The 24,372-nt window shown below is 33.7% G+C and overlaps 2 protein-coding genes across 3 annotated transcripts in view; both read left to right on the top strand.

Annotated features, from left to right (window-relative positions):
* The first annotated feature begins 10,248 nt into the window (after nucleotides 1–10,248).
* On the top strand, nucleotides 10,249–15,903 carry Oli (basic helix-loop-helix family member olig). Its single transcript, XM_011061530.2, has 5 exons — nucleotides 10,249–10,750; nucleotides 11,323–11,525; nucleotides 12,530–12,765; nucleotides 13,339–13,562; nucleotides 13,671–15,903. The coding sequence occupies exons 2-5, from the start codon at nucleotides 11,388–11,390 to the stop codon at nucleotides 13,892–13,894; spliced, it is 822 nt and encodes a 273-aa protein (XP_011059832.2). The 5' UTR covers nucleotides 10,249–10,750; nucleotides 11,323–11,387; the 3' UTR covers nucleotides 13,895–15,903.
* Nucleotides 15,904–17,458: 1,555 nt separating this feature from the next.
* Nucleotides 17,459–24,372, top strand: part of Axud1 (AXIN1 up-regulated 1) — a 49,427-nt gene continuing 42,513 nt past the window's right edge. Inside the window, exon 1 of one of the 2 annotated variants that reach the window (XM_011061519.2) lies at nucleotides 17,459–17,822. The gene's annotated coding sequence lies outside the window, so the exon portion shown is untranslated. The other variant, XM_087414986.1, reaches the window with a different exon arrangement.

Genomic DNA, 24,372 nt, shown 5'->3' with positions numbered 1-24,372 from the left:
AAATTAAATAGATTCAGAGAATAATTTTAATGGATCATCAAAATAATTATGAGTCGAATAATAACTTATAGAATAATAAGTTATAAACAAAATAATTATAAATAATTAGAGAACTCAAGCATGATAAGCAATGCTATAATACAAAAATTTTGATATTCTAGCAAAACCAGCTTATAATATTTTGATATCCAACAAAATTATTTTCAGATCTGCAGCTAAATTTTCAGATGTTTCAGCAAAAACGTTCCTTCTGTGGAAATATGCAACAAAAGAATGGAAGATGATATGCATTTATCTGCGAATATGTGAACTTTATATCTTTCTGTCTAAAATTATATGTTAAACTGGATCTGACAAAACTGAAATATGCCACACGATCAATGGTCTTCTCTGGCCTCCGATATACGTCGTCCAATAATACATTCAGCAATCTATTTGGCGAAAATGCCCTCACGCTAATATCTTGTCCAAAAGCAGGACGCGCTTTTACATGTGTTCTTGAAAGAACAAAAAAGTAAACTCGTCCTCTGATCTAAGTATGTTTATCAATTTCCTGCGTTCTCAGATTCAAAAATAACGTCTTTCCAGAAAAGGAAAGGTTAGAAGGAAGGAAAAAGAGATTTTTTTTGCGCATCGTCTGATACAAGATGTTGAGGAACCTTATTAGCGTTCTTCAGGATTTCAATTTTGCGTTTCTATATTCCTCGATGGCGAAACTCGATGGGATACGAAATAACGACGAAGACGAAACTCTTCTTTCTTTATTTCCATCCCCGTCCTCTCTTCGTTAATCTTCCACAGCAAGAAGCTTTTTTCCTCTACTCCTTGTGGATTCTTCTCCCTCTCGCGTTGTTAAATTTACGAGGAAAATGATGAAGCGGGTGTCCTCTTGTGTTTCCTCGGCACAAGGACTTTCAAAGGATTCGCAGAATGTCGTCCACTGAAAGTTTCTCCTTTGCCTGTGCATCTCTTTTTTCTTTACGAAAATAGCGCTGCAATCACTTTAATATTGTTTGAAAATTTTTCTGGGAAGCACGAAAGAATTATTTAAGTTCTATATATTAACATATCGTCGCTTACTTTAAAAGTGATACAATTAAAAAATGGAATTTCCGAGATATTACCATAAATGAGTTAGGACTTAAGTTAAATAACACATTTTGTTATTTTCAACTTTTATGTGTGCCAAAAATTGTAAATTCCATTTCCGTAATTAGTTTCAAAGTAACATTGAGTTAATACATTTTCTTGAGTTAAGTTGTTTAACTCCAGTCTTAGTCAAATTAATGATATATTAAGTAGCGACCTACAAAAATGATTGAAAACAACTCAAATTGGGTATATTTTATTATTATTTAATTTGAATTTAACAGAATAATAAATTGTCTCAAATTATTTAGTTATACAATATTATACCTGACTTCTTACATCACAGTTAAGAATACACTTTTTCGACGATATTATTTGATTAGTTAATAATTTTCCGTCTTCAAAAAATCATTTTTTTCTTTTCTGAGAAGCTTAATCCTTTTAAATTGTGTCACTTTTGTAGTAAAAGAGAGTGACACAAGAAAAAGAACATTTAGCTGAATGTTCTTTTTATTCTTTTCTTCCGCAGAAAATTTAATTTTCCGAAATGATTTGCTTCCCAGAAAAAAATATCAAAAAATTAAAAAAGAGAAAAAAAGAGGAAAAGACAAAAAGGAAAAAAAAAATAAACATAAATTTACATTATTGTATATAACATTATTTTTTAATACAAGTTTGTATTTACATAAAAAACATTCCACATAACCATTTTATAATATTTTCCTATTTTTATTTCAAAATACTTTTTCTGTTCATATTTATGTTAATAATCATTTTATATTTATTCACGCAGCTTCTCAGCTCATAAATATAATAGATATACAACGTAACTGGGCGATAATTATTCTGCGTATTATTCCGCGTTATAATCTGCGCGACATTTCATATTTATCATTTAACATTAGCTTTCTCTCTCTCTCTCTCTCTTGCGGAAATGCGCGTGGAGTTTAAATCCCACGCCTCGCGTGCGAGAACGTTAACGAGGAGGGAATTTCTCACGCAGTTCGTAGATCACGGCGCCGATTGATTGCGTAATTAACACGTATAAGCCGCGCGTTTTACGCAGTCCTGCAGATCACCGATGCGATCCGTGCGTTGTTGCATGTGGGAAAGTGAGCCTGCGAATCGATCGGCGGGATGCGCGGCGACTTTCAGCGAGGAAACTCCGGCGGAGCCGTCATCAATTAAACCCGGACGTTGGAAATGATCCTCCCTCGTTCTTCACCCTCGCCCGATTTCCAGCCACCGCGTGCAGTTCCAACCACGGCGTTACTTTAATTTGACGTTACCCGGCCGTTTTCCGGACGAGAACCGGCACCGCTGACTCGGCGCGGCGCGGCGATCCTTTCATTTTTCACCGGGATTCTTCCGCGATATATCCGCGGTAAAAGGATGGTAAAAGGATGACGAGGGGTGAGGGAGGCGGACGGACACCCCTTTTTCTCGCGGTGGAAAAATCATATCGTTGAAGTATACGAGCGGCATTATTGCTTGATTTATGTTTATGACGATCGCGCGTTATTTTTGCGTTTCTCCGGTAAGAAAGAATCGTTTCTTGAGAATAATTCACTTTGGGATCAATCTGTCTTCGGCTCCTTTATTGTTTCCTGCACCTTTATACTGTCACAAATTATTTATGCAGAGAAAGAGAGCGAGAGAAAGAGAGAGATGTCGCTAATTTAATTGAGATTATTTTAATTAGCATGTTCCATCGCGGTTAATTTAATTCAAGTTGATCTACGTGCTTCAATTACGTGGAGCGTAAGAAAAAGGAAATATATTGGATGCGTTCCGATGAAAAAGCAGTTTTGTAACTTTTATAAGATTCTCTCATTTAGATCTAGTGAGGAAGAGCAAGGTCAATCATATTAACCTTTTTAGGAATTGCATTATTCAATTTGTTATTCAAAAAAACAATTTCATTTATTGCTTTTGCTAAAAAATAAACTTGTAAGTGAATTGTACGAATATATCTATCGATATATTTATATCATTAGTATATTTCAATATTTCATGTAGTCTTTCTGGCGGGTAAAAGTATTCTATTTCAGTGCTCAATGTTATATATATTTCCATCATCAGTTCTTAAGTACAAATAATTTTGTACAGATCCTAAATTTACTCCAAATTTATCTTGTACGGAAAGAATAATTTTGTTAAAGTCAGATCTGAAGAAAATTTGAATTAATTCTACAGTAAGATTCAAATGGATTAAATGAAATATAATATAAATGTTTATGCCAAGGAAGAGTCACATGTGTGTATAAATTTACAAAAATCTAAGTATAATCAATGTGGTGGTGATCAATCAAATAATAGTCGTAACAATAGTTGCAAATAAAGTTTGACCTCTCCTTTTAGGTCAACTTCAGTACATTATTAAATATAAATTTTCGATATAAATTTTGTCCCAACTGATGTAGTCCATCGCAATTTTGATTTAAATGGTTTTTGATTGTCTACAGTAAAATGAAAATAATTTGTTTGGAAACTCAAACTGGTTGCTAAAACATCAAAATTTCGTGTAGCATTGCCCATCATTAATTAGTTTCCAACATAATTACTTTGATGATCCAACAAAATTATATTTTCAGATGTTTATGTCCAGCAAAATTTTTGATCTTTCAGCAAAACCGTTCTTTTCCGTGCGAACTTAATTTAAAATAAACGCCGCAAATATCACACGCCTCTGGAGAATTAAAGAATTTTAACGACAGTTACGAAGCCGCTTTTTCAGCAGAAAGCAGCCATTTCCCAGAACAATGCTCACTCGCCGGGATGACTGGATCCCATCGCGATGTAATGATTTTTGCATCGCGTGCAACGGCGGAGCGCACACGTTGCATCGCGCGGCGTTCACGGCGACACCCAGCAGCGTCGGCAGCAGCCAAGGGGTGGCAGGCGGCGGCGCGAAGGGATGAAGAGGAGAGGAGGGTGGAAGTGGGGGATGAACGGGGGGAATATTCTCCGGAACGGATACGATTGGGAAAACTGTCGATAGCGGACGCGAGCAGCCGCCACGCCGTTCGCTCGCGGGATGATCCGTGGACCAAATTCGGCCGGGAACGACGACAACGACGACGACGACAACGACGACGACGACGACGACGACGACGACGACGATGACGACGACGCCCCTGTGCATCAACAGCATGTAACGAGCCGTCCGTCGCCCCCTGACCACCCTCCGTGCGACGTTCCCGTACCCCGTGCAATAAGTGGGCTCGCGGTCGGCTTTAGCATGCAAAACGGGTCGCATACCGAAATGCAATTAAAATGCAAAGCAACGAGCGAGAGAAAGAGAGCAGCGCCGCGTGAGAGAGAAGTCGAAATTTTATTTACCCCCCCACACACACATACACACACACACATACACACATACACGCTGCCTCTCTCTTTCTCTCTCTTCTTCTTTCTCTTAAGTAAAAGTCGCGACGCGGTCTGATTAAAATTAATTGCGCCCTAGATCCTTCAGTGGGGATCACGCGAAAATATCGCACGGCTTACGTTAATCGAATCGTCAGATTAATTATTTATCTTTCCTCCTCTCCCTCCCCTTCTCTCTCTCTCTCTCTCTCTCTCTCTCTCTCTCTCTCTCTCTCTCATTTGATAAGCGATCGTTTATTGAGAGGGTTAATTTTGATGAGAGGGTTGGATCTGCAACGGGAGTTGAAAGCGTTGCGAGTTGAATCGCGCGATCGCAGATTTCTCATTGAAAATTCCAATGCGTGATTTTGCACAGCGTATTGTTAATCATTTTACCAAATTCTTCATGTCGATGAGAAATTTAGTGCAACTGTTGTAAGATTCTTTAATATATGGTTTGTACACGGAAAGAAGAATTTTGTTGAAGTATCTGAAAATGTAGCCAGAATTATTTTGTCGGACATCAAAATAATAGCGTAAGAATTTTTAATATGATGAAGAGATGTTGATAAAAATTTTGATATCCTAGCAATCAGTTTGAGTGAATATTTATTATATTCCCGTATAATGATTTTGATGGTCTAACAAAATTATTTTCAGATTTGTATTTACTTAGCTCAATTTTTGATTTTTAACAAATATATACACTGACAAAAAAATTTATTAAACCTTAATATACATTTCTTTAAATATTATTAGGTAAACATTTACGTATAGTAAATAAATATTTATTCGATAAAAAAAAATGATAGCTGAAGGTTTTTCTATTAAACAAATATACATATATTTATACATTCAACAAATATTTACTTGGAACTATTCGAATAAATATTTATTAATATTTAGTATTTTTTTCCGTGTATATTCACGAAAAGAACAATTCTGTTGGAGTATCTAAACACTTAACTGGATAAGATCTCCAAACAATTTGTTGGATCATTAATAGAAATAATACCGTAATAGTTTTAAACATATAACGAGCAATGTAAAAAAAAATGTTGACATTTTAGTTTAAGCGTCTTATATAATTATTTGGATGGTTCAATGAAATTATTTTCAGATCTGTATCTAGCTAAAATGCTTTTTAAATGCTTCAGTAAAATCTTCTTTTCCACATGCATTTAGATTCAGTGAGGAAAGGCAAGAGAGTAGTATTAAAGAATTTAAAAACTGCAAAGCTGCTTTTTTTGCTGAACGCATTGATAACACGAATGAAAAGAGTATCTCATTTATTTTTCATTAGTAACTCTTTATATTTCGTTTCTAGATACACGAGAATATAACGAGAACGTATTTTGTTTATATTGTATTCACGTTGCGTTTTTCAATAACGTTGCGTTTCCAATATCATATTTTTTTAATCACAATATCGACTAGCTGAACTTCGTTAGCCATACCTTTGTTTACAGCCGGATTGCCGAATGGCTCGTCACGAGCGTTATGTCAAACGCCGAACGAGCGATAATTCGTAAATAAACAAATGCAAAAGAGTCTCCAAGTGCACGGCGTTGCATAAAACGAGATTTTCGAGACAAATTCGTCGGGATGGAGGAGGGGGGAGGGAGGGGGAGGGGGAGGGAGGAAGGAAGGTAAAGGTAGAGAGAGCAACGGAGGAAAACACACCCGAAGATAAACGTAGAAGGGAATCGCTAGATGACGGGGGCGCGGCGAAGCGGGGGATGGTGAGAAGGGGGGAGGGGTTGGTTTGTGACGGTCGACGGTAATGCGCACGTGGAGAGGCACATAAGGAGAAGGAGACGCGGAGGAAGGGTTCGGGGCGAGTACAGAGGGGGTGCGGCGCGGGACGCGACGAGCGGCGGGGACGGCGAGGGGGAGGAGGTTGCGTTTGGTCCGGGAGCTCACCGGGGGATGCTGTATTGATCGCGAGAGCGAGCGGGCTAAAGTAAGCCGAGGCTGGCTGGCACGGAGGGTTGCCTTGGCAACCCTCGTCGTCCCTCATCCCTCAGGAGTCCGGCCACACGTCGGCCCGAAAACCACCCCCGAACGCCAACCACCACTCCCCGTCTCTCTCCCTCCCTCTGTCTCTCTCTTTCTCTCTGCCTATCATCTATTTATCTATCCATCTATTTATCTATCTATTTATCTGTCTATCTTTCCTTGTCTATCATCGGTCTCGCGATCTGTACGTCGTACCGAGCGGTATTGTTCGCTTGATAGATATGTCTGATAGATGCTTATGTGCGATCCTTTTTCCTCCCTTCGAACCTTCTTCGATATTCCTTCCGGTCGCTCATCGACGCGTTCCTTTCCTTTCGGAAATAATTGGGACAGAGTCTGCTTCCTGATAACGTTATGGTGAGGTGACGACGGTCGTGTTTAATCCTTTTAGAGCAAGTCTTTCCGACCTGCTTGAGATTTATGGGACGAATGAACAAAGTACGAGGCGATTTAATATTAATGGAAGATAACTAGGACAGATCCTGCTTTCTGATATAAATATTATTAAAAATGACAATGATCACGTTTATATGCATCAGATTTTTGAGGCTACTTCGAATTTATGTAAAGGAAATATAAAGTTGATAAATAAATAATGTTAATAGATTCTGCTTCTTGACAGAGAAATGATAATAATAGCATATAATAATTTTGGTGAGCTTTGCTTGAAAAATTTATACAGATAGGTATCTACAACTCTAATGTATTAATAAAGTGAGATAATTGTAATTTAATCGGAATACTGTACTTAAATATAATAAAATAGAGTTTATACAATTTTTGAGATTTCTATGATTCGATTGATATTTATGAGTTGTTTAAAAATCATGAGAGTGTGTAAAATAAAATTGTATATAATACATTATAAAGGAAATATTATTATGGAAAAGGTTACAGATCTGCAATATTAATTCAATTCGTTGAATTTAAAACGCAATTATAAATTGAAGCTGGAAATAATATCACGACGTAACATGGATTGTCAATTTAAAAAATGGTGTAAATAAGTATCTTAAAATACTGCAAAGAATTTATTATGAAAATAAATAAGAATACGTTTGTTGAATTAATTGCAGTTACTTTATGCTTCCTTAATGGATCTGGATGTGCAGGCATGATTAATTCTGCGCAGTACAGCAAAGCAGACGCGCTCGTAATTATTTTCGAGATCTCGGGATATTTCTCAGTGCGAGGGAAACGATAAATCTTCAGGCGCTATGGTTGCCGCCCGACCTAGAAAGATTTTGCGCGCATCTCGCGAGCGGAGCACATCGATGTATTCTCAATAATTCAGCTCTTTCAGCCGCAAGTCTTTTACGAAAGAATAGAAATCTAAATATTATAAAGATATTTCATTATTTTTAAATTCTTATTAAATCAATTGCCCATATGCTTCTTTGAGTATGTGCTTTTTCGATATTTTTCATTATTCTATTTATTCCTGCAAAAAAAGTCCATTTTAATTTATAACGTTTATTAAACTTATTCAAGCCAAAAATATAAGAGGAAGACTCAATTATCGAGTTACTTTTAAACATATTTCCTTTAGAATAACAATACATTCATAGAGATAATTTCTTCGAGAAATAATAACCACGAGAATTTATTTAATTTCAAATATCTTTCCGAAATAGTTTATCAAAGATTTATTGCACGGATATTTACTATCTAAAGTCTAGAAATATTCTTAATATTATTAATATATTTTAATAAAGTGAGTGTAAAAAGAATTTGAACAGGAGAGATTTTCTTTAGAAAATCTTATTTTTAGAAAGTAAACATTTTAGCAATTTAACAAAGAATAAAATAGATTGTAGATTTCTTAAAATTATTTTATCTAAAAAGATGTGTAATAAAGCTACGTTATCTTTATAAACAAAAATTGTATTATTTGGACGCACAAAAATTAAATAAAGTATTCATACAGTCGAGAAACTTAGCTTTTAAGATCATGAACTCTATTATTTTCCTGAAGTTCTTTTATATATACTAAAAAAGAACGTTATTCATTATTAATGAATTAATAATTAATGTTTATTTCCCACAAATAATACTTTTTTTTACAAAAAATCTCCCTTAATATGATTACTTTTCGTATCCATCGTATACACTTCAATACATTTGCATAATTAAAATGACAAAATATTGGCTAACAATAGAAATAATCTAATTGCGATACGTCATAACGAGAGACGCCTCTGGTTTAGCTTAAATGCACGTGGGAATTCATTTCCGGAAATTTATATTTCACCCGTAAAGCATCCGCTAGTCACTTCCAAATACTCGCGCGCCGGTATTAATTATCCTCTCCAGGCCGCGAAATAAAGTACGCGCGCAAACAACCCCGTTTAACCCCTTCGATTAATTTATGCGATGTCGAAGTTGCGGGCGTCTCAGCGCTACGGTTCTCCGGCAGCTCGGAATATTATTACGTCGCGTTGTGTTTACGGTAAATGCACGCAAACACACGCACGTGTATCCACATGCACGGCACGCACACAGCCAACACAAAAGTAAAACTAACCGGGGTTACTCGGTTCGTTCACGTTCGTACGGTATGGACGTTCTCAAGGGGGTAGGAAAGGGGTGATTCACGCACAGAGGGGGCGATGGCTGTCGCCGAATTGTCTCGGCATCCCCGATGATGCTCGCGGTGTTTTTCTGCGTTCCAACGCGTGTCCGTTAATCGTATTTAACGACGATGTATGTCGGCGAATTGTAAACTCGACACACGGTAGATCGGGCGAAGAAATGGGAAAGACGAGGAAGAGAAATTTACGGTAAAATCGAGGGAACGACGTGAATTTCTTTGTGATAGCGGAGAGTCTAGAAGAAAGTCTATTGTGTTCATTGTGACAATAAATATAATAGTAAATATACAGAATAAATATACAGAATTTTTAAAGGAAAGATGAAATACAGTAGTATGTTGCAGAATATTGATATATAAAATGTAACAACAATAAATAGTTCAGTATTTATAATGTAATAAATATTGAAATATTTATTACTGTTATGTAATAAATACTGTTTATCAATTATAACAAATTTTGTATTATATAATATGTGTGTAAAATATTGAAAGAAAAAATGAAATAGCAGTATGATGTGTAATGCTGCAGAATGTCGATGTATAAAATGTAATAATAATAATAAATACCTCAGTATTTATGATGTAATAAATGTAATAATAATAATAAATATGCCAGTATTTATAATGTAATAAATATTACTGAGTTTATCAAAATTACATCAAATATATTTACTAGAATATATATATTTTATTATCCGTAAGATATTCATTTAGTTATTTGCTGCTCCGCGAATAAAAGTGGGTAGACTACCGAAATAATTAATAGAGAAATGATTTTAAGAGTAACTCCCTTTTGCCAAAAAGTTATGGGCCAAGTTTGGAGTAAAGTTTTTCCTTGGTAAAAATTTCATTTGGGGCAATCCATTTTCCATTTTAATTTTCAAACTATCATTCTTCAACTTTTTAATTTCTAATTTCAAATCACTTGCGAAAGAAATTTTTACATTTCTCGTGAGTAACTCTTGTTAAAGATTTAAAGAAATGAAATGCGACCTTACGTGAAATATATTTCTGGCAACTAGCGACTTCTCTTGGGCACAATTTCCCTTTTCCGATGGTAACAACATGCTCTCGGGGATGATCTTTGGTCCTACCCGCCAGGGTACGCCAGTCGATGGTCCAGCGCAGCATCCCCCGGCCGTAACAGGCGCACCCTGGTACACAGTCGTCGAATTAATTTGGGGGTTGCTCTCTTCTGCGCAGGATCCACCAAACAACGGGGAGAGACGCGTGCGTGCCCCTGAGGCCTGGGACGTGTCACGTTCGGGGGCGATAATTTCGTCAAGGACGATTTTATCGGAAATCATCATCGTGAGACAAGAAACTCAAGAATTTATCAAGCATCACTTCCGCGAGACAGAGATCTCCCACAAAAAGAATTTCCCGAAGGACTCACGGAATTTTTTTTCCATTCTCATCGACCACCGAGACAACCCCCAGCAAATTAAAATGGCTGTGATTGGCCGAGTTGGATGATTACAACAGTAGAACAATAGGAGACCACGGCAGTCCGTCCAAGATCGGGATTCGTAAAAGTTTGAGCTGTTCGTTGAGAAAACGCAGAAACGTTCGGACGAAGGGATGATCCGACGTTACGCGCTGGTGCGCGAGAAACTTTGCTGATCGCCGGATTCTGCACCCCGCGGGGCACGCGCGGGGGGTGGAAAAAGAAAATCGTCGTCGGTAAGTGTTCCGCTTGCTATTGATTGCGTTTAGAACGAACGATGATGCCTGCTACTTCTCTATATAAATGGCGACGGTGCTTGTTAACAGAAAAATGTGGAAATAAAAATAGAGATCTTTCCTGAGGATAGAAAATGAAAAATTCATCGAGAAGTAAAATCAATCTTGAAGCTTTTTTAAAGAAACGAAAAAGTTTGAGAAAGAAATCTAATAATAAAATGAATTTATTATTGATTAATTATTAAAAAGATGTAAAATACTTAAAAGTTAAATGAACTGCGTTAAATAAAATGAGTTTCAACGAGATGAAATGAATTATTCGCGAAAAGAGTAGTGCCGAAATGTTCCAAAATGTGGAATATTAAATAAAAAATAGGTTGAAACTTAATTTTATTTTATTTTATTTTACTAAGCACCCAGAAACTGAGATATACATAAATTGTATTAAAAGTCGTTTAAAGAAAATGTGAAGAATTTTAAAATATAAATACATATTTATTATTAATTAAATGAATTGGGACAAGATTTTTTTATAACAGGGAAAAGTATAAAATTAAAATTTGCAAATGTAGGGATTGAGGGCGAGAAGAGTGAGGAGGGATTTGCCGAGTAAATCGGGAAAGTGTCCTCGCAAGAGATGAGGTCCTATGATGGCGAGAGTAGCTCGACGGAGGACGACGATCGCAGGGAGGGCCTGCCGGAGCCGCATCTACAGCAAGGATCCTGGCAACGCACTGCGTCACATCCTACCTGGGCCTGGGAGCATCGCAATGCCGTAAGTAAGAACATGAAGAACATGTCCCTGGTTAAACACTTATATCATTGATTACCTTCCATTATTAATCGATTAATAATAGATAATTGCAAAGGTCCAATACTAATTTTATATGGAAATTGAATTCTCGTAAAATGAATTAATTTTCACAAACGATATAACTGACAAAGTGGTGAAAAAGGATATTATAGACAGAAAGCTCAATAATGAATAATTTTTGATATGATGATAAAAGATATTCTGTGAAAATAAGTTTTACATGTTGTATACATCATAGTTTGAACTGTCAATTTATTGAGCTTTGTGTCAATGACATCATTTAGTCATCATATTGTACACTGAAAAAAAAAATCTTAATTTCAAAGAAATATTTCTTTGCTCATATTAACAAACAAATAAACAAAATTATTTCTTTAGATCAATGAAAATTGCTTTGAAAATACAATATTTATTTCGTTGAAAGTACAATATTTTATTTTCAAAGAAATTTTCATTGATTCAAAGAAATAATTTTTTTGAATACGAGCAAAGAAATATTTCTTTGAAATTAAGATATTTTTTTTCAGTGTAAGCTACATTATATGTGAAAACTAACTTATTTCATCAAAATCCACATAATTAGATTGGAGTCCTTTAAAAAATAATTGAAATGAGCAATTAAAGAAACAGAATTATGATATTTTTACCAGCAATATAATAAAATAAGTAAACTGCAACAAGATAAAGTATAGTAGATTAAATTGGAATAAAAAATAAATTTTAGAATAAAATAGAAGTTTAATTTCAGAAAATTGAAAACAAATATTTGAGTACAAATACTAAATTATTTTTCAAGAAAGTCCTAAAAATGATAAAATTAAATTAATTATTAAACTCTCTTGCTCCTTTAAATACATTAATTAATATTATTATGTACATCCTAGAGATATAACAAATGTATTATAATGTCATAATTATTAATACATTTCTCATTCAAAATTCTAACGGAAAATTGTTTTTTCTAGCATCCATTGCCTCCACAATCCGCGGCAGCTCTCGAGTCCGTGTATTCAACACCAGGGGCTTCGCACCCGGGTGTGTCAGGCCCACCGGCAGCGTATTCATCAGAGCATACTCAAAGTGCACCAGGACGGAGGACTCCGCTGGGTACCGTAGGTCTCGGTGGCTTTTACTTTCAGCAGCAACCGCAACCCCACGCCTCGTCGAGCGCGTTGTCTGATGAAAATCGACCGGACGAGAGGTAAGTTTTTGATCTAAATTACAGTTTCAATTTAATCGAGAGTAAAGCCACTTGGAAAGTCGCTTTCCAGTAGACTGGAATGAGAAGATAATAGAGGGAAGTATGAAAGAAGAAAACAGAATTCTTTGAAATTGTATGTATAAAAGGATATAAATAACCATCAAAGAGAGGATATCAATTCCTTCAGAAAGATATAAATATTGAAAGAACGATTTTTCTGAAGTATCTAAAAATTTAGGTATAGATTCAGATCTGAAAATAATTTTTGAACCATTAAAATAATTATTATATATAAGAAACTCAAGTATGGCAACGTTACAAAAGATTTTGACATTCCAGCAATCAGCTTGAGCATCATATAATACATAATTATTTTGATGATTCAAACAAAATTATATTCAGTATCTGACTTGTTAGATACTTCAGCAAAATCATTTTTTCCGTGAAAATAAGTATATATCGATTAATATAACACACATTTGATAAAATATGTTTCTAAAGAACAAAAAATTTTATTATAATTAAATGTAATTAATAATATTCATACATAAGCAGTGCCACGATCCTTTTTAGACCTTCAGCTTCGCGACTGAACTGCCCTCCGAAGTCAAAGACGACTCGTCAGGGGAAGAGCGTGAGGCTGAACATTAACGCGCGAGAACGCAGGAGAATGCACGACTTGAATGACGCACTGGACGAGCTTCGCTCTGTCATCCCTTATGCTCACAGCCCTTCGGTGAGGAAGCTGTCCAAGATAGCCACCCTGCTGCTGGCAAAAAATTACATTCTTATGCAAGGTGAATAAAGGTCCTTTGATGCGAAAACCTTGCGTCTTCTTTCGTTGTTGGATTTTGAATTAAATCGAATTTAAATTGACCGAAATAAAAAACGTGTTGCTCGTCCAGGAAACGCCTTGGAGGAGCTCCGAAGAGTAATCGCCGTCCTGCAATCGCCACACGCGCACACCACCGCCTTGCCACCCACGCCGGTCTCTTACGACCTCCTACAGGGATTCCCCGGCAAGTTGTTCCAAGGGGTGCAGGAGATGCAGGGATTACCCACGAGCGAACCTCAGATCGTGACTGGCCCTCCGACTGACGGCACGGTCGCCAGCGGAGAATCGAATTAAGGAGTCAATTTTTTTGTCCCTTTTTTCTGCGGCTCCACTTCTTTATTTTTCCGTAAAAGACTTTCTCCATGAATCGATCGCACGAAAATTTGAACTATGCAATTAAATCGATAAGAACGTCGAAAAAATCAAATAGCGAGATGTACGATTCAAAGTTTGTAGAAGCAAAAAAGTGACGGTAATTAATGTAAGATAATTAATGATGGATTTTTAGAGATGAAGATAATGGAAATACGAAGGCATTTTTAAAGATGAAGATAAGAAGTACTTTCAAGAATGGAAACGCCTTTGGATATGAAAGTATTAATTAATAGAGTATTACTGAAGTGCTAATTAATTCCTCGAGAGAGAGAAAAAAGAGAGAGAAAGGGAGAAGAATAGATTAGCCTTTTAAATATTAAGTATATCATTTATCCACAAAATCAAAACGCGGAAAAACGAATCGTACAATTTTATCTTTTTCGTGCAAACAAGAGGATTGAAATAAACTGTAGTAGACAAAAGAAATGTCACATTTAAAGAAAAAATTAACATTGAGACATTAAAAAAGAAACGCTGAAAAGAACTATATAATATATACAGGGTAGTCTGTAAGTATATTGAAAGATTTTAAAGGGTGATTTCTTACATTAATTCATGACTATGCGTCTGAAAGGCTTATTTTTAAAGATACAGAGTGTAAAAGTTGAAGGAAAAATTTCATTTTTTCCACAAAAATTCGAAAACCATTCGGGTTAATTTAAGAAAATTGTGTAAAATTTCATTAAAATGATCCGAGTGATTTTTGAAATTTTTTGAAAAAATGAAATTTTCTTTTAACTTTGACACCCTGTATCTTTGAAACTAAACTGTTTTGGATATATAAAGTTTCATTTCGAATTAATGTGAAGGATCATTCTTTAAATCTTTTAGAATACTTAAGGATTACCTTGTATATGCATATATACAATACATATTACACATATTTAGACTCTAAGAAAACAACTTCTCAGCGAAAAAAAAAAATAAAATAAAATGTACGGTGTTTTCAAGTAGCACCAATTCCCTCCAGTGGATTAAGTAAGCTCACTTTGAAATCCAGATGAAGTCTGGATAAAAGTATTGCGAAAGTACTAGCGATTAAGTGATTAATACTGTCACAATCTTACAGTCAATGATGCAGCAATAAGACGATATGGCGCCGTTTTCGTTCATCCGATAATCGATTCTCGAAGAGACAGCATCCCAATCGCTTAATAGTTCTTTGTACTTCCTTCATGAAAAAGTGTAGATTTTATTCTAAAGAAAAATTCTCTTTTCTTTAGAATAAAAGTCTTTTCTTTAGAGTAGAGTCTTAAAAGTTTAGAATAGAAGTCTATCTGGATTTGCGAAGATAAAGGAATCGCGAAGATGAAAAGATTCGAGGAGATTGGAAGGATTTTTTTGCGATGTTTAAGGATTTCTGATTTTCGAATCAAACGGAAGGACGAGAACGTCGCCAAGGCTCGGGACGCGAAGCGCTTCCGAGTCTCGTCCTGAAACACGATAGTCAATATTAGTATGTGATACGTATGTCGAGGAGTTCTAGTCGTATATACAACATAAAGATATTGAATATTCATATACACATATACAGTATATATATATATATATATATATACATATATATATTTAATAATCTAAACGACGCATCGACTTACGACTTATTTATATACTTAAAAGTCTCTACACTATACAATGTGCCAATAAGGATTTGTTCGCTTTGATGAGCGAACGAGTGAGAGAGTGCGATGTGAGATGAGAAGCGAGAGAGAAACATGGGATTGGAAGGAAAATGAAAATTATTTATTGTGCTATTTATAAGAGATATCGTGCGATTTTCTTTTTTCTTGAAATGCCACCCTCTTTCGCCGAGGAGGAAAGTAAGGATGAAGCAGCGTCTCAACGAAGACAAGGAGGATATACCTGTTGTAGAATGTAGATAATAATTGTTTAGTGCTCTCGAATAAAATCTATTTAAGAAAATCGCATTCCGATGTCCGACGAGGTATGTAATTATATACAACTAAAATAGAGAATTTTACATCTTATTTATAATTTAATTTAATTTTAATTTACTTTAATTTCAAATTATTTTAATTTAATTATATTTTACGTTACATGTTTCGCTTCAGTTCATTTTATTATGTTTCTATTATATTCAGACTTCTATAATTTCCATAATATTTTCTATTATTTTTCAACTCCATTTTAAATGAGAATATTCTTTCTGTATCTTTCTGCTGTTTTTTTTTCTTGAAGATATCAGACCATTTCAAGATTGTTCTTCGAACAAAATTTGAAAGCTATCATTTTATTGATAAGAAACATGATTACTCAGTTTACTTTTCTCTTTTAAATAACTGTTATCTTCGCGTAGCTATTTTGTTTAGGAAAGAGGAGCCAATTAAAATTTTTGAATTCGGGAGGGCAATCGAATATTACTATATATTATTTTTAATTAATTACTAGCAGGTAAATCACAAAATCACATGTATTTATAAATTTACCTTACTTTTTCTTAAAATTGTAAACTCGTTCTTCGAATTATAAAAATTAAAAATTATAATACTAGCTGTGTCTGAATTCTCAGAAAATCTTTCTATAAATTTTCAATTCTTTCTTCTTTTTCAAAATTAATTTCTTGTAACTATTCAATAAGCACAGTTTGTAAATGTGTAGTTTTTTGTAACTATTTTTGTTCTATTTTAAGATTTAGAGGTCATATCCCTTCGACTTCTCATGATTATTTTATCTTATGAAGAAATAATTTCTTGATAATCTCAAAATGTACTTATTACACATAAATTTTAAAGAAAGAGAGAAAAATTTATTATATACTCAAAATTTATACTTATTATATATACAAAAATTTTTTTTTCTTTTGAAGAATATTATTTAGAAAATTAATAGAAGAAATAGATTCGTAGAAGAGGCTTTTTATATAAGCAAATTAAATTTGCTTTTGAAGTATTAAACTTATTAGGATTTAGAATATATTTTGAATAAATTCGATGCTTATGATAATTCATGACTTGCAAATATATGAACTTTTGAAATACTCGAATCAAAATAATTAATATTTAAATACTATATATATGTTTTTTGTGTGCACATCTTAAGATGCTAATAACAAGAATCTACAGAAATAAGAATAGCTCCGCACGACTATAAAATCTACGTTCTATTTCATCTTCAGCGTATCAATTATAAAGTAGATTGTCGAGAATCTGAACTATCTGCAATTTCAAAGTTGCCGCCTTCGAAGTAGCGCTGCTTGCCGATTATAGGAAGCTTCTCACCAAATCACTTGACCGTCCAATCCCCATCGTCATTATTTCAAAATTTTTTGAATCCTGAAAGCGTGTTTTGCCAGCGTCGGTATTTTAGTGTTCCGAGGAAGGTTTATAAAGATTCGTCAGACTTATCACTCTACCATTAATAATCATCATAGCCAATACTGAGACAATCGGCAATAACAAATGCGATAGAAGCATCGGTGAAGCAACGATAGCGGCTACAACCTGGAACGATAATGGCGAAGGCGGCAGCAATGGCGGAAGTAGCAGTCGACTTGTGGCGCCATCGCAGCAAACGCTTCAACCGTTCTGTGTTCTCATTCAGCCGCCTCCTGTCCTGGCAAGAGGACCTGACCGTCGCGATCAGAGGCAGGCTGTGCCGTTTGTGCGTGCATGCCCTCTTCAAAATGGCTTTGTCCGCCGCGGCGCAGTGATATCACTCCAGAGAAAGATCATAATCCCAGCCTGAGTTGGATTACTCTGGAGTGTTGGAGGGAGGTGGAAAAAACCGCCAGCACGACGACAATCATCACGATCACGACGACGAGGAAGAAGGTGCCAGTCAGCGATATCCTAAGCGGTGTGGAGATGTGACGCTCGTCGGCGAACCGGTGAGTCCCTCCGTTTTCTTGACTTCTTCGTTTTATTTCCGAGGGATTTAGACCAGAAAGACTCATTCGAAGTCAGAACCCAACGTTCTTGATGACGTAGCCGCTGCCTCGACGAGAAAGTGCGAGAGAGAGGAGCGATTTTGAGAGGTGGGAGAAGGAGAGAGGTGAAAGAGGGAGAGAGAAAGAGAGAGAAAAAGAAGTGTTGTTAAAGATATGATGTTAACTGTCTAGATACTGTTATTTGCAATATAAAGTGGCTGAAGACGTTTCTTGCTGTGCCGCTTTGCGAAAACGTTCAGGATCCAGGCAGGTGCAAGCGCGAATAGACACTCGGTTGGCAACAGTTCTTCGATTGTTCGGTAAGATAAGTAACAGGAAAAAAAGGCTGTTTATAGGGATAAGAGAGTTTGCAATAATCGCTGAATAGTTAAATATATTACGCCTTATCTTGCTTTCTCGCTGTTGCGTGTGTGAAAGAGACTTCCTCATCAGTGATCTTGGAGCAACACTTTTTGAAGCAGAAAAGAAGACTCGTAATGATTTTTAGAATCGAAAAATATCTTGGAGTAAGAAAACTATTGATGATTTTGAAGTGGAAAAATATTTCGGAGTAAGAAAGCTCTATTTATTGTTAATTTTGGAGTAGAAAAGTATCTCGGAGCAAAACGGTTCTTTCTATTTATGATTTTGGTGCAGGGAAATATTTCAGAGCAAGAAACTTTCTTTACCGATGATTTTGAAATAGGGAGATATTTTAGAGCAAGAAGGCTGCTCTTATTGATGATTTTGGAAAACATCTTGGAGCAAGAAAACTTTGTTTATTGTTGATTTTGGAGAAAAATATCTCAAAGCAAGAAACTTACTTTATTGATAATTTTGGAATAGGGAAATATATATATTTTAGAGCAAGAAGTCTGTCCTTATTGATTTTGGAAAATATCTCGAGCAAAAAAATCTGTTTATTGTTGCTTTTAGAGTAAAAAAGTTTCTCGGAGTAAGAAAGTTTTTTTTATTGATGATTTTGGAATAAAAAAGTATTTTGAAGCGAGAAAACTGTTCTTATTGATAATTTTAAAAAATATTTCGAAATAAGAAAACTCCGTTTATTGTTGATTTTGGAATAAAAAAATTTCTTAGAGCAAGAAAGTTTTCTTTATTGATGATTTTAGAATAAAAAAGTATTTTGAAGCAAGAAGACTGTCCTTATTGATAATTTTAAAAAATATCTTGAAACAAGAAAACTTTGTTTATTGTTGATTTTAGAGTAGAAAAATATCTCGGAGTAGGAAAGCTTTTTTTATTGAAGTTTAATTTTGAAGTGGGAAAATATCGCGGTGCAAGAAATCTCTTGTTATTGATAAATTTGGAATAGGAAAATATCTCGCACAGCAAGAAAGCGTGTTTTATTGATGATTTCAAAGTAGGAAAGTATCACGGCGCAAGAAAACTGTCCTTATTGATTATTTCGGAGTAGAAAAGTATCTCGGAAACAAGCAAGCTTTTTTTATTGATGATTTTGAAATAGAGAAATATTCATGAGGTGCCAGCTTGGCGCCTCGAATTTGTCATAAGTATTATTTTGAGTTTATACTGCTGAAATTAGATTGATAAATAATACGGAGAAGTACACTCGCGCGAAAGTGTTTTAGTACTTAAGATAAACAGGCATGTGAAGCTAGTATCTATACATGCATGCATATGTATAAGTAAATACGTCAACTAACCGATAGTGCGAACCGCTTTTATGCGTCTGTTTACAATATTTTAAACGTCACGTAAGAAAAAGCAAAATTAAATTGCTTGAAGATATTCATACGAATTTATCGAATTTTATAAGAAGAGCACGAAAACTTGTGCCACTCAAAGAGAAATTTTCTCTTTATTGAAATCAATAAGTTAAAAAAATTCTCGGTCACTCGACTGTCTAAATTGAAAAAATTTCTCTGACTTATTCGACTATTTTTCGACATTTTTTTGCGTGGTTGATTTATTTTGCCTATCTATTGCGTAGCTATGTGAATAAATAAATGAAAAATGTCTGGAGATTTGCGTTCTGTTAGCAATATTGAGCACAATGGGTCAAGTGCCTTGTTGGATATCTGAATGAGAGAATCAAAACAGTGCAACACGTACTATTACCTGCAATTAGAAAGTAAACTATAAGCAGCAGGAGAAAACGAAAGGAAAGAGAAAAGGATAGCGACAGGCGATATGATGATGCGATATGTTAAGCGTTATCATCCTTCCTTAAAGGCTTTCGTATCCTCGAATTCTATCGCTTTACTTACTCATTAACAGAAAATATATAAATTTATAGGAAAAACTCTTGAATAAAAAAAAATATCTTACTATTCTTTGTATTGTCATGCACGATGTTTTGAGTACAAACTGAAATCGAAGAATTAATTAAAAAAAATATTGCGCTTCGATACTTACTCGATTGATTCTCTCGTATATCTCTCGTGTATTGAACGGTTTTAAATTATGAAATAAGTGAATTATTTGAGTCGACGTTACTATTGTAAGTAGAAACTTTGAAAGTGATATTTTCTGGAGCGAGAAAGTTGATTTTGCAGTCTCGATCAGGATGCTGCTGGTTGTTTCGCCTGTATACTTTGGTCCCATCAGTACGGGTTCCAAATAGTCCTCTTTCCTCTTTCAAACCTGCGATACATCTGTTTCGTTTCTACAAAATAGCTCCGAGCGCCCGAAATAATTCTCGATCAATATTGTCGGAATTTATAAAATTGATATCTTTTTCATTTTCGTCACTAAACGATATTAATCAAACTACGCAACGATATTTTTAAATATTTTTTCATAAGTATAAATTTATATTTTGCGGACAAAATATCGTGTTTTGTATAAAACTATGAGATTGTTCTCGCAGATATGGAATCTGTTGCTTAATAATTGTTGATTTTTGGTTGATAGGATTATCGGAATTCTTGTGAAATAAACCAACCATTTCAAACAGTATAAAGTAGGTATATGTAGTATTTATTATAATATTAGTGGACTGTATTGAAATGTACTCGCTACTTAATAATGAATATATATGTATGTAAATGATTTTACTGTGTGCTCTCTGAAGTGTCTAATTGCAAACAAAATGATAGGAAACTCGCAAGCCAATTGGCAAGTGTCAAGAAATTCAGAAATATTTGGCTGAGCCTGTTGTTAGCTAAGTCACAGTCTGCTTTAGAATAATAACACAACAATATAAACAGATTGCGGTAGAATTCTTACACTCAGAAAAGAAAAATATATACTCTACGCAATTAATGACTTGTTTTAAGTATTAAAAATATTTATCCGTAAATCTAGCATAAATCTAGCACTAATCACAAGCATCAAATTTATTCAAAATGTGTATATTTTGAATAAATTAATACTAATAAGTTTAATCAAGATTATTAAAAAACAAATTCGACTTGCTTGTTACATAAAGTCGCTCTCTCAATCAATTTTGTAAAAAATATTCTTCAATAGAAAATAAATTTTTGTTTTACATTGTTTTTTAAAATTTGTGACAAATATATTTTAAGATTATCAGCAAGAAAATATTTTTTGTTAAAGATAGTAGTTACTTGAAAAAAAAGTAAATTGAGTAATCACTTTTCTTAACAATAGGATATTTTTCTGTGTGTAACAATAACAATTTTTGTGAATTTTATATTTTATATTTTATGCCTTTGTATGCACTGATTATTATTCAAAATATCGCATTATTATCAAATCGTTATCATCAGTACATATAAATATAATTATTATTCAATAATAATAATTGTATTTATTTGTACAGTTCTACTAAAAAATATACAATTGTCAACAAAAATGATTATAAATTATAGTTAAACTATAATAATTGTACTTTTTTTTCTTATTATATTAAAACATGTTCTTCATATAGATATTTCACGATTATGTGCAACACGTTTGAACGTTAAAGTATCCGGTGAGCCATAGATTTGTCCAAATGTTTGTCGCAGTTTTCAACTTTCTATAAATAAATTATGGGACGTATACCAGTAGCAATAAATGAGCAATAAAAGAAGTATTTTAAAATCAACGTAAATGCAATGCAAAACCTGCGGGTTTCGCAAGTCATTGTCCTTACTGTGCCCCACATTTGGCCACCACATCCATCACGTTGATGCACGTGGACGGTCGCATATTTGTCACATACGAGGTAAACACTTGCTCCGTGGAAAATGTAGGCGCATAGTAATTCACATGTATGTAGTGTACGCACCGCGATCGTGTAAATAATGAATGTAATAGCGGTAGTAGGGTTTACCCTGGTCGCTTTGTTGTGTAAAATTATTGTATCGATATCAAAAGGATCGATATAACCCGATCTATAATAGAAACCGATTCTCCTGTAGTTGCTTTCTTCCCAGCATGTTGACCTTATCGTACGTAGTCACAAGCAATATTACGATGCTTAACAAAACGAAATGTATGTAGAATTCAATATTTTACAAAGTGTAATGTTAAGAGTCTTGACATTGGTTTATTTATTTTAATCTTATATCTTTAATCTGACAATGAAACATAATACATATAAATACATTTTTTCTTCACATTTTAAAAGAACATTTTAACAAGCAAACAGCGACTGATATGTGCATAACGTAGAATAAATAAATGTTAATATTTTCGAACGAGATCTAATGCTTAACTTTTCAAAGCTGACGAGAAATCTGTTCATCTTATTCAGTAAATCGCCTTGTTAAAAATTCTTGTCAAAAGTTCTCTTTACATTTGCAAATTTAAATTATTCTTATTATATTAAAATATACTTGCATTTATTCTTTTTATGTACAGATTATGTTATTTTGCTTTCTTAAAATTAAATAGTGCCTTTTAAGTAACATAAATTAAATGAATCTTACAGATCTATCAGTAATTATGTTGCAGATTTCAATATTAATTCCATAGGATTAAAATTTTTTGTAAATTTTATAAATTTTGCCTCTATATGTTTTTGAATCGATTACTGTTCATAAAATATAGTATTATTAAATGATTATAATCAAGTTAATATTATTTATGGTAATAATTATATTAATTATAAATCTATGAGAAATATTAATATTAGTTATGGTTCGAACTTTTGATTAATTATTGTAATGGATTAGTAATTACTCAGAATAGGATTTTTTCGAATTTTGAAATTTTTTTTTGTGATAAGTTTAAAAATTTTTCTTGTGACTCTGGCAGTAATCAATCTTTTTTTTTTAATTATTTATTTCCAATATAGATTTTTGGATCTTTCGACATTACAAATGTATAATTAAATCCTTAAAAAGAGCTTATGATTTTAGTTCTAAAAAGAACTAGTAGAGATTTATAATGTTTTATTACATCATCATCACACATCCACAAAAAAGCTTTTAGCTTCAAAACACAACCTTGGCAATCCATTGTGTGGATCTCTGCTGAGAGAAAGTGTCTGTATATTCTATTATTATCTAAATAGAGCAGTCAACGTATTGTACTGTTGAATACATGAAGTCGATTAATTATCGCTATCAAAGTTACAATCAAAGTTTTTATCAAGACTGTCGCAAAAAAATCCAAATTTAAAAAAAGCCCTATTCTAAATTGAATAATCATCTTATATTCTTTTCGCCCGAAATGATTTGAGTAGTTCAAAATCGTGAACTATTCAAATCGAACAAGCATCAGGAAAATTTTCCGGTTTGTCACACGTCGCGTGTGACCTTACGTGAGAAGTATAACGGGTTCTGACGCACTTCCGGCATGCTTATCTCACAGGTAACGTTTGTGACGTATGTATGTCGCAAAATCGGCCCGCAGCGATTGAAATGTGCCTACACGAGATAGCGTATCTTTCATCACGCGCAAAGCACAACTTCTCACAGAAAATTATCTAGATGTTCGTAATTGCTATTTATATTCGAATAAAAAATATACTCATATCTGGAAAATTATTTAAATGCTTGTAAATGCTATCTATAATTTATAATCATAATAAATTAAAATCATAGCACGAAAAGAGAAATATTATATTATACTATAATATATATATTATATTATAAGATGAATAGGAAATATTCTTGATATAATGAGGGTAAATAAAGTTTACATAGTTGGAAAATTTATATTAAATTTAATATAATATTTCATGTGTTCTGAAGGATCTAAATTTTTATGTTAATTTTATACATAACAAAAATGTTAGAAAATAATACAAATATAGAAACATCTAATAACACATGTAAAAATTAACATAAAAATTGTAATACTTTGACATAATTTTGAAACCAATTGGGAGCACATATTTCCTCAGTAAAATTAATATTTATAATATGTTAAATTAACACATATACATGTGTCTGTGTTAATTTAATCTTTTATTCATTACCTTAAAATTTTTTAATTTTTAAAACTACATTATTTTTATGTTATTTGTTTTTTTACTTATAAAACATATTATTTTAACATTAAGAAATATTAAATATCAATTTAACATACATTTCCGAATAACTTTTTATTACATTAAATTAACACTTAATTATAT

Source organism: Acromyrmex echinatior, chromosome 17 (assembly GCF_024713525.1).
Source record: "Acromyrmex echinatior isolate Ae372 chromosome 17, ASM2471352v2, whole genome shotgun sequence".
In the NCBI taxonomy this organism is placed as follows: Eukaryota; Metazoa; Arthropoda; class Insecta; order Hymenoptera; family Formicidae; genus Acromyrmex; species Acromyrmex echinatior.
The sequence above is the reverse complement of the archived record's forward strand: the minus strand, read 5'-3'. Positions and strand labels throughout refer to the sequence as shown.